Below are 11,245 nucleotides of genomic sequence, written 5' to 3'. Positions count from 1 at the left end.
TTAGTACGTGTTCTTAAGTTTATTCGTAAGTGAACCAAATTGAAAAATTCCGTCTTCAAAGTTTGAGTTTTGATTCTTCTTTTGGAATCACCTTATTGTGGGAAAGACTCATTGTATAAATGGATGTAATCTTGAAAAACTATGCAACCTTTTCACAATTGAAACTGCTTTCATAGATGGTTGCCTGTCAATAACAATATCTTTGCTTGTGTGACTCAAATATAGACGGTTAAAAAGTACATGGCAGGTGAGATTCTGCCAGCCTCCGGCAAAGTAACTCCCCTCGTGACTTCACCTGAGGTACATTCAACGGAGATTATGGGTACAAGTCCTTCCCTTGATTCTTGGGATAGCTTGTAAATTTCTAACTTACTTTTATGGCACACTTGGTGCAAGGTTTAAGAAGTATGCTTCTTCCGAAAGAAAAAACCTGATTTGCCCTTGTCAACGTAAAAGATAGAGAGTGACATGATCCAGTGATAGTGAAATGGTTTCACACCTTAAAAGGTCTGAAGGAATATATATATATATATATATATATATATATATAGACACGCACTAGATTGGTGGCCGCGTGGGCTAAATTAATTTTTTTTAATGTAGAAAAATAGATGTGCAGGTGCTTCTAAACTGTTTTATGAAATAAAAAAATAATTGTAAATCAAAATATTAATGCATATATTTAGTTAAATAAAAAAAACTATATACATTAAAAAATAAATAGTAAAAAAAAAGGTTATTAACGAAGAAACTAAAAGATAGATGAACTTTTTTTTTTAACCAATTTGAAAAAATATTATGTAGAGTTGCTAATATTAGAAAAAATTGTTATAAGCATTTAAAATATATATTTTAATTAGTCTCAATTAAAATTAAAATACGCATCAAACACATATATATAATAAATTCATTTATAAAAGAAAAATCTAAAGCTAAAAAAAAAAAAAACCAGTGTGATTGCAAAAGCCCCTTGATAGAGGAGTTACTCAACTATAAGAATTAACTTCAATATTAATAATATAAGGATGTTCATAATTTGATTAAAAGGAAGGACTCCCTTCTTAAAATTAATTACTCATTGTAATGATATCCAAATTATATTGCAGATTCTTACTGGCTTTTGGGATTCTCAAAGAATCGGTATTCCACTCTAGGTTATCTTTGCAAAGATCCCTTCTTGGTATTTTGTTGCAGGCATTTCCCATTGCTTGGAAATTTACTGGAAGCTTAAGCTATTTATGTGATGTATATTTTGTGACCTTCGGAGAAGAATCTTAATAAGCTGTGAAATCTGTTCACAATACGAACTCAAATTAGAGAATATTGAACAAAGATCTCAGAAAGCTTTCACAATCCAAACATGTTGCGTAGCTTACCGCATGAAGACCAAGTTCGCTAGATTCAACAAGAACCCATAGCTATTGGTGAATAGGTCGCTGACCGACTCGGTGATCAATTTATGTCCGTCCTTGAAGCATTAACCTTCTATCGCATCTTCAAAAGAGGAATCGATCGCTGGGATGATGGGCTAGAATTCTTGACCTGGGTTTTCGAGGCTGCTAGAGAAGGTCTTTTAAGGTGTTTGTCTCACGACATGAAGGCTTGTGCAGAGGCCTTTGGCCGCAATGATATGGTTCTCGTTGTCGTCTAGTAGGTCTGGCTGCGACAACATGCTTCCAAGCAAGCGAGGAAGATGAACTTGGAGCTCAGCCTTCAAATAAAAGAACAAACCGAAGGAGAAATTTTACAGCAATTCGGCCTCCCTCGATTTTTTGAACAACCAAACTAAAATTAAAGGGTCTGTGTTTTTTTGTGAATTAGGAAAGGTGGGTTCTCTCTCTCTCGCAAGAGGAAGGGAGAATTGTTAACATGAAGAATCAAGAATTGGATTGATTGATAAGAATCAGAATTGTTGGGGGACTTAATTGGTATGATCGACGGGTGGGGATCCAAATGAGACATGCATATAGTACGAGGGGCAGATTTTTCCTTTCCCCTTTTGGTTTTAAACACCAACCATTACTAGCGGAGAGGTCTTGAACCCCTTTCTCTCAGTAAGCTCAAACAAAACCCAAAATGATCAAATCGTCCTCTGCCTGTGGCCGCCTCCATGGCATCTTCAAAAGATCTCCCTCCTTCAGACCGCCGGCCGCCGCAACCGCGACCAAAAAAAGAAACACGCTCGAGAAAATGGTAAGCAGGTTCAAGAAATGCACAGAGTCCAGCTCATTCCGGTCCCGCTACGACATATATGCTATCACCGTCAAACGCTTAATCAAATACAATCGACTCTCCATGATCAACGAGATCCTTGACCACCAAAAGAACTTCCCTGATATGACAAATGAGACCTTCACTGCGCATCTCATTTACTTGTATGGGAAAGCCGGCATGTTTGATGACGCCCGCAAACTGTTTGATGAAATGCCCGATTTAAAATGCCCTCGCACAGTTTTCTCATTTAATGCCTTGCTATTGGCGTGTATTAATGCACGCAGGTTTGATGAGATTAAAAAACTTCTTGCAGATTTTAGATCTGAGTTGGGAATAACTTTTGACGTAGTTTCTTACAGTATTGCTATTAATGGCTTCTGCAAGATGGGTGATTTGGTGTCCGCTGAAATGGTGTTTGATGAAATGATAAAGAGTGATGTAGAGCCGAACTTGATCACGTTTAATACGCTTTTAAATGGGTTTTATTTGAATGGCAAGTTTGCTGACGGAGAGAGGATTTGGAGTCGCATGGTGGAAATGAATGTTGTGCCTGATGTAAGAAGTTATAATGCAAAGTTGCATGCTTTGGCGTTGGAGAACAGAATGAAAGAAGCTACTGAAGTAGTTGAGGAAATGAGAGATAAGGGGCTTGAGCTAGATGTGTTTAGCTTCAATGCTTTGATTAGAGGATTTCTTAATGGTGAGGATTTGGAAGAAGCTAAGCAGTGGTATGGTGAGATGAGGAGCCATGGTTGCGAGCCGAACAGGGTGACTTTTCAGTTTTTGATTCCCTTTCTTTGCGAGAAGGGTGATGTTGGTTTTGCTGTTGAGATTTGTGAGGAAATTTTTGACAAGAAGTGGCATGCAAGAGCAGAAGTATTGCAGCTTGTGGTGGATAGATTGGTTATGGAGGCTAAGATCCAAGATGCAGAAAAGCTCGTGCAAGATGGAAAGAAACACAAATATGAACTTCTCATGCCTTGAAATTGCTTGCAAATGAGTGGTACAACGGTTACTATTTGAGTGCCAAAGCTTGTGGTGAGATTCCGAGAAAGATGTCACAAGCTCATTCTGCTACTTCAAGTTTTAGTCGAGAAGAGTAGCAATGTTACTGCTATAAATAACTTATCAATCATTGTTGTCCTACTATCCAAATGTTGCATAATAAGCATGAGAATCTTCAATTTTATCCAAGTCGGAATACTGCTTGAAGACTGAAGTTCATCATCATTTACAAAGCCATCAAATTCATTGTTCGTTAATTTCATTATATATGTGGTTTCTTGGGAGGCTGGTGCCATTACAACCTTGGCTATCAGCTTCTCCGTCATCGAAAATGTTAGTTTTACCAAAATAAAGTACAATTCTATGTTTGTCATTCTTTTCCCAGTCAAGAAATGAAAGCCCATTAGAGCATTTCAATAGTTTGGTTCCTCCAATCAGAGAAAATTGATCACGAAAGGTTATTTTGATCTTCAAAAAAAAGGATTTGTTATAATTACATGTACTACGGGTAAATAAGCTACTCAAGTCTCAACTGGGTGTAAGATTATCATACAACAAGTAATAAACATCGTAGCAAATGAACAGTATTTTCTTCAAGAAGCTTCTTTATGTTGTTGTATATCATCAGGCACACGTTGTTCTTGTACAAGCTTGCATCTCATGATTTTTCCTCAAAATCAACATCAATGATCTCAGGATCTGACTTTGAACTCCTGGTCCCTCTACCACCTCCTGAAAAGAAATCCCCAGGCCCTCTGCCTGGAAAGCCCCCCTTAGGCTGCCACACGATGTTACCACAGCCACCACAACGAATCACTTGGTTCTTGTAACCAACGAACTGTCTTTTACAAGCTGGACAAGCTCCCTGTCCAAATTTGACATATTTATAGTGGACCTCTATGCTAATTTATAAATTACCACAAATAAAGACATAAACAGAAGATGGTGTATTAACTTTTCAGCAGCTCAAGCAAATGTAATAAGAAGTGCAATCAAGAAATCTGCTCAAGATATTTAAATTCTTGATGAATGAAAGATGCATGGATTTAAGCCATTCGATCAAGAATTAAGCATGAAATTAGTAGTTTCAGAAAGTCAGAGTTCTAAAGGCACTTAAGGTGCACCAAGTGAAGAATGGATTTTTTTTTAAGAAGAAAGAAAAAGACAAAAGTTGTGCATTTCAATCTTTTTCAAAGACTCCATAGTACTTGTTCAATCATAAAAATATCAGTGCTTTCAATTGAATACAATATGTTGTGTTCAATAATCCTAATCAAATAAGAACCAGCAACTCCTTATCAACTAATATCCCTAGCCCAATTCTACTAAACATTAAACAACATAAATAAGAAGTTTCCTCTGTTAAAAGGATTTTTTAGATTAATATCAACAAAATTAATTAATGACAGAACCAAAATATCCTTTCTATCAATTGTATAACCATAAAACAATATAGTCAAAGGCAATGTGTCATAGCCAGTGATACCTTGATAACAAGATTATTTGCCAAAGTCCCAATGAGAAGAGGTCCAGCAATCGGCAGAACCCATGTAGCAATTATGAAGAGCCGAAACATCCACCCAGATAATGCAAACCAGAGGAAAAAAATAGTCTAAAAGGCAACAAACAAAGCAAACACACAAGTAATTCTAAATGTGAGCCTGAAAACAATTAGATAATTAGAAAAGCACAACCAATGGAAAGGAAATCACTTAATTCAAACTACTGAATCCAGAGATATTTGTCTATTAAAACTCCTACAAATTTATATTTACACATTGCATTTTCCCCAGAGAAAAACAAAAAGGAATGGACTACTATTAAACTAGTTTTAATAGGACATGCTGGTTGCATTTTCCCCAGAGAAAAACAAAAAAGGAATAGACCACTATTAAACTAATTTCATTAGGACATGCTTGGTGAAATTTAATGACAATAAAAACATTTTACTTGCAATTATGCATGCAAAGTACAGAGGGATTATACTCACAACAAAACTCCTTCCTATCGGGGTATTGAAAAAGTCATTAATCTGCTTCCTGTACTGCAAAGATAAAATCATTGATCAAACCAAAAGCTCAAATAACTTAGAATGACATTAAAAAAATATGATATCATCAAAACTAATACCATTCCAAACTGTGAAGAGTGAAGGAGACTTGTTTATGCCATTAACTTTATATTAGTGGTAGGCAGAGTTTTTGCCAATAAATTGTTAGTGTCCAACATTAAAATAAATTTTGAATGAAACCAATTAATCAAAACTAAATCTAAAGTCTGTAGGTTTTCCATAATCAATTGCATACTATGAATTACAAATCCTAGAAAAGCCACCTGGGATGGGGCTCAAATCTTGGTTTTAAATCTTAACTGCATCCATGATAGAGGAGTCAAGGGGTCGTCACCAGCATTATGTAATGGTTGTGAATGTTTCTGTTAAGAATTATTAGCAACTCTATGCAACATGGTAGTACTGCACACGTTAACACAATACCCACACTTTTAGTAGTTAAGTATAAGAAACTAAATGGTTTAGTAACTTTTTATGGTCCCTTACTATGGCATTTTTAGCGCATTGTATCATTGACTAGTGACTACTAGAATGTGTAGACCCTGAATATTCACTATGGTGGCAGCAAATATTCCTCAATCCATCTTTTAAAACATGTCATCAAATCAGCATATCACATAAATTTAACCTCAAAATCTTGTGAAATATGCAGCAACCAATATTTAATACACCTCTGGCTACCTAAAGTAAGAATTTGAAAGTTGTAACAGCAATGCAAAGTATGAAAAGAGCTTTATAATATAGGCTAGATGGGGACTGTGGGATGAGTAGTCACGAGCTTCATTTCTTCCAATTCTTTGAAAATGCAAATGAAGTAGCAGCTAATTTGCCCCTTCTTTTTCTAGGTGCTTTTCACCGGGTATCATTTTCAAGGCTCTCTCAGGGTTATTAACCTCAATATGTTTTGATTAATTTCTTTGATTATGAGAAGAAACAGAGAAGGAAATAAATATGTCATATGCATGATCGCATCAACAAGAAACTCAAGCAAAAGCGCAATTAAAGATTAAACTAACTTACGTTTCTGGTCCCGGCTTCAACACGGGAGCTAAAATGATTGTAGGTTATTATTTTTCATGTTAGTGTTCAAGCAACTGCTCATAATACAGTGAGGAAATAAATATGTCATGTTTATGATCTCATCAACAAGAAACTCAAGCAAAAGCACAATTAAAGATTAACATAACTTACGTTTCTGGTCCCTGCTTCAACACGGGAGCTAAAATGATTGTAGGATATTATTTTTCATGTTAGTGTCCAAGCAACTGCTCATAATACAGTGCAACACTATGCATAACTATTTCAATTTGTTATATTTAATATACCATGGATCCATTATCAGGGGGGGTATAATTATCAGAATTTCATGGAACTCTATTTTATTTTAATCAACAGTGTCTGCATGTACTATTTTATCTTCATTTAGTTTTGATAGAGATTAGTTTATTTCAGACAGTTATGATTGCTCGTTATTAAGGTTACATTATCGAAAACTTATATAAGCTTCATAATGTGTTATGTTTTTTTCAAACATTCTTAATAGTCTTCAGAAGTTTAGTTTCCTGCATGAGGATTTCTACTAAGAAGTGATTCATTAAGCTTACTAATGTGAAGTTATTGGTTCTATAACTAATTTCCTTTTTTCTCACCAAAAAGTCCAGAAACCAAACCAATTTCCCAAAGAATAAATTTCCCAATTCCTATTAATAATCCCTTACCATATGCTTATTGCCTGAGAACTTACTGCCCTCTACTCCAGTGTCATTGGATCAAGACTTTCTACTTTGTTTCTAGATTTAAGGTCCAGAGTAGTTAAATGTTTCAGTCTTCAAATTATTATATAGGATTGTTTAGACTCCATGACTTTCTATGGTCCTCGGTTAGACAAGCATGGATTAAAACTCACTACAACAGCCAAGCTAAACAAGTGTATAACAATTAGATGAGCAGATATCTTTTTCTTTCATTTTTTTTTCCATGTATTAAATTCATATACAGGAACAAGAATCATTTTTCTATTAAAATCACAATATTAGACAGTGCATAAGGAAGGAGAAAGGGAGGAACGAACCCTGGGCCAATTTCTGTTAAAATCCATGGAAAAAGTGCGCCATCGAAGACTAATATCATACTCTCTGTCAATCTCACGGGCACGATCAGAAGCAGATTGTGCTACAGCGCTGAGGCGTCGTGACACTGAGTATCTACGGTCAATACGCTCAGCAGTCTTCTTGGCCTCAAAAAGAAACTGCTCAAATCCATCATTGGCAGTGCGCCAAGCATCTTTTGCAAACCTATCAAAGTCGCGTCGGAAAGCAAGTGCCTTGCCTGAATGGATGGAGGAGATTGGCCTGCGGATGCGGCATTGGAAAGCATGTCCCGTGCCAGCATCAATAAAGGAGCTTGGGTGTGAATGCTTGTGTATGCGTGTGGGCAGCTGGGGCTGCCATGACAGAGCTGTAGCCATAATTACCTGGACAGAATCACAAAAACTGAAGCTAACAAGTCTGCCAATTTCTTATCACCACACTTCACAGCAGAAATCCCAACAAGCAGCCCCAAAAGATACAAATTTTCATTCAAGAAACTTAACAGTCAAAAGGACCTCTTTCATTTCCACAAATTTAACTCAAAGAAGCCTCATAAATCATCTTCGAATACTTAAACATTTCAACAAAAATAGAGCCCGCCAACCACTCAAATATAAGAAACAAGCCCTTACTTTTCTCAATTTTAATTCAAAGAAACAGGAGCCCATATAAATGCAACAAGACTTAAGAACACGAAAGTAAATAAATTTATACCTTTTAAGTGAACTTGTCGAGATAAAAGGGCAACACCCAATTGAGGAACTGACCTGAAAAATCAAATCCAACCATCAAAATTAAAACTGTTCATAATTTTAAAAGAATCCTTTTGCCTGGAATATGTGAGAGAAGAGGGAGTAGAGAGGCTGAGACAGTAGAGACTTCTTACGAGCATGAGCTAGGAAAACGATGATACCCTGTGCCTGAAGAGAATTTCTGGGGGCGGAGGCGGTTCCTGATTCTTGGGCCAGGAGCTTCCTAGTTATCCATAGAAAAACAGTTGGATCATTCTGTGTTTGTCGAACCCTTTTGATAAGAGAAATAAATTGAAACAATATTAGTCCAGCCCATATTTTCCTATAAATCAGTCCAGCCCATGCAAAAGAGATGCCATTTCTTGCCACTGTTAACTTATCCATGCACTTGGGAATTATTTATTATTATTAAAAAAAACTAGAGGAGAGTTTTGTTGTATTTCTTCTTATATAATAAATTTTATTTGAATAATATTTTTTTTAATTTTATTTTTTAATATTAAATTTATTAGGGATTAGACTTAATAGTTGTTTTTCAATTTACTTTTGTAAAATTATCTCAAACTCATGACCCGAACCACAAATTTGACGAGTTATTTTGGTTGACTCAAGTTTTTTTATAATTATTTTTTTTTAATTTAATCCTTAATGTTAGATTAATTAAAAATTAGACTTCATGATTTATTTCAGTTTGCTTTTTATAAGGTTATCTATTTCATAACTCAAGTAATTGGTTCAACGGTTTTTTATGCCTTTTTTTTAATAGATTTTTTTTTCAATTTCAACACTGGTTTAATTGAGAATTTGGTTTCATAATTTATTTTTATTTGCTTTCTATTGTGTTATTCTGGTTTCATGATTCAGGTAATAGATTTGACAAGTTAACCTGAGTTGACCAGGGTTCATTTTCTTGGTTTTTTTAATTAATTCTTTTTAAGTTTCATCCTTCAACATTAAATTTATTAAAAATTAAGTTTCATAATTTATTTTTTTTTGCTTTCTATTGTATTATCATGATCTTAAATTTTGATAAGTGGATTAACCGGTTAACTCAGATTAACCTAAATCGATTCAATATGTTGTCGTCTTAATGTTTATTAAAAAAATCTCATTATAAATATTTATTTTGAGTCAAATTATATTCTTATTAATTATTCAAGCTGTTTTTAAACCCATCAAGATAATCGATTCACGTCAGATTAATTCTCATGATTTTTTTACTAAAAGAATTAGCAATGCTAAGATAGGACTTTTCCACGTAAACACCTTAAAGAATTTAAATATATTTCACAATAGTTTGAAAATCTCATGAACACTACCATATTTTACAAGTATTTTAATCTATCTGTAATGTTCATCACCAACTTTAATTAAATTAGTTTTATCTACTTAATAATTTTTTTCTCTCGTAACATATGAATGCTTTTGATCAAGTGAATATATCTTGGCTTTACAAACCAGAAAACAATAATCAAAGTAAATTTATTAACATTTCATTTCACGATTTACAATGAAGAATTTTAACATATTTGACATTACTTTAAAAATCACTGTCATAAACATAAGATATATAAATTGAAAAATACTTTATATGGCCTAAATCAATCTATAAGGTACATGGTGGAGCCCAGTGGTCATGGTTTAAGCAAGGAAAACGTGTATGGTTTAAGTATTCGGAACGTCCGTTAATAGAGAGAAATTGAAGATATTTTTTGAATTATGAGATTCCTCTTGATATACACACCTTGTTTTTAAGTGGGTATGACATTGTAACGCTAATATATATATATATATATATATATATATATATATATATATATATATATATATATATATATATTCAGCTTGCTCATTGAAACAAAGATAATTAATATGTTAGAATATACACAAACAAATTTTATTCAATTAAAATGTTTGATATTGAAAAATTTAATTATATTGCAACTTATACTAAAACACATCAGTGTTTTACGGTGGACTGCACAATGCAGTCCACAGTAAAAAAACTGAGCATTTTTGTTTTTTGCATTTTGCTTTGTTTTTTTTTCTTTGTTTTTTTAGAGCTGTGTTTTTTTTTCTTTTCTTTTTTTTAATGAATATTTTTTTTATGTTTAATTTTTTTCTATTTAGTTATTAAACTTTCATGGTACGGATTCCGGGTTTGACGAGTTAACCTGAATTTTTTTTTCTGATTTTTCTTTTTAATTAATTTTTTTGTTTAATTTAGTTTGTTAATGTAAAATTTTTTTCTATTTAATTATCGAACTTTCATAACACGAATTTCGGGTTTGACGGGTTAACCCATAATTTTTTTTCCTATTCAGTTATCAAACTTTCATGACATGAATCCCAAGTTTGACAGGTTAACCTAGTTAATTCAGTTTTTTTTTTATTTTTCTTCATTAGTTTTTTTTCTTCATGTAGACTTTTTTTTCTTTGTTTTTTTCTTTTAAAATAATCTATTTTTGTTTAGCATTTTTTTTTTGCTTTTTTTTTCTTTTTAATTAATTTTTTTAAAATTTAGTTTGTTAATATTAAATTTTTTTTTATTTAGTTATCAAACTTTTATAACACGGATCTCAGGTTTGACAAGTTAACCCAGTTAATTCAGATTTTTTTTCTTTTTCTTCATTAGTTTTTTTCTTAATGTAGGTTTTTTTTCTTTTTAATTAATCTTTTTTTTGTTTAATTTGGTTCATTAATATTGATTTTTTTATCTAGTTATCACATTCTCATAACACGAATCACAAGTTTGACAGGTTAACCTGATTTGGTGGGTTAACCAAGTTGATTCAGATTTTTTTTCTTTTTCTTCATTAGTTTTTTTCTTCCATTTTTTCTTTTAATATTATAATTAACCCACGGTGAAAAGGTTGGGCAATTTGTTTTTAGACTTTCATGACACATATCTCAGGTTTCATAGGTTAACCTGGTTTCACGGGTTAACCTGTCAATTTTTTTTGTTTTTTTAATAATTTTTTATTTAATTTAGTTTGTTAATGTTAAATTTTTTTTATTTAGTTATCAGACTTTCATGACATGAATCTTGGATTTAACAGGTTAACGTGGTTTGACGAGTTAACCCGAATTTTTTTTTTGCTTTTTTTCTTTTT

The 11,245-nt window shown here is 33.1% G+C and overlaps 2 protein-coding genes across 2 annotated transcripts; one reads left to right on the top strand and one right to left on the bottom strand.

The window, feature by feature from the left end:
- The first annotated feature begins 2,190 nt into the window (after window positions 1-2,190).
- Window positions 2,191-3,198, top strand: LOC133700158 (small ribosomal subunit protein mS79 (rPPR3b)-like). Its single transcript, XM_062123705.1, has one exon. The coding sequence runs from the start codon at window positions 2,191-2,193 to the stop codon at window positions 3,196-3,198; it is 1,008 nt and encodes a 335-aa protein (XP_061979689.1).
- Window positions 3,199-3,663: 465 nt separating this feature from the next.
- LOC133699592 (uncharacterized) lies at window positions 3,664-8,396 on the bottom strand. Its single transcript, XM_062122892.1, has 6 exons — window positions 8,267-8,396; window positions 8,095-8,147; window positions 7,362-7,763; window positions 5,210-5,263; window positions 4,706-4,831; window positions 3,664-4,084 (listed from the first exon to the last, which is right to left on the bottom strand). The coding sequence occupies exons 3-6, from the start codon at window positions 7,755-7,757 to the stop codon at window positions 3,878-3,880; spliced, it is 783 nt and encodes a 260-aa protein (XP_061978876.1). The 5' UTR covers window positions 7,758-7,763; window positions 8,095-8,147; window positions 8,267-8,396; the 3' UTR covers window positions 3,664-3,877.
- Window positions 8,397-11,245: the final 2,849 nt, after the last annotated feature.

The sequence above is a fragment of the Populus nigra genome, chromosome 7, assembly GCF_951802175.1.
Source record: "Populus nigra chromosome 7, ddPopNigr1.1, whole genome shotgun sequence".
NCBI lineage: Eukaryota > Viridiplantae > Streptophyta > Magnoliopsida > Malpighiales > Salicaceae > Populus > Populus nigra.
The sequence above is the reverse complement of the archived record's forward strand: the minus strand, read 5'-3'. Positions and strand labels throughout refer to the sequence as shown.

Excerpts from the sequence above, each read along its gene's own strand:
- LOC133699592 (XM_062122892.1), bottom strand. The coding sequence starts at position 7,757 with ATGGCTACAGCTCTGTCATGGCAGCCCCAGCTGCCCACACGCATACAC. Across the intron at positions 4,832-5,209 it reads CGATAGGAAGGAGTTTTGTT|ACTATTTTTTTCCTCTGGTT; the intron begins GTGAGTATAATC and ends GTTGCCTTTTAG. Across the intron at positions 4,085-4,705 it reads CAAATAATCTTGTTATCAAG|GGAGCTTGTCCAGCTTGTAA; the intron begins GTATCACTGGCT and ends AAATTTGGACAG.
- LOC133700158 (XM_062123705.1), top strand. The coding sequence starts at position 2,191 with ATGGTAAGCAGGTTCAAGAAATGCACAGAGTCCAGCTCATTCCGGTCC.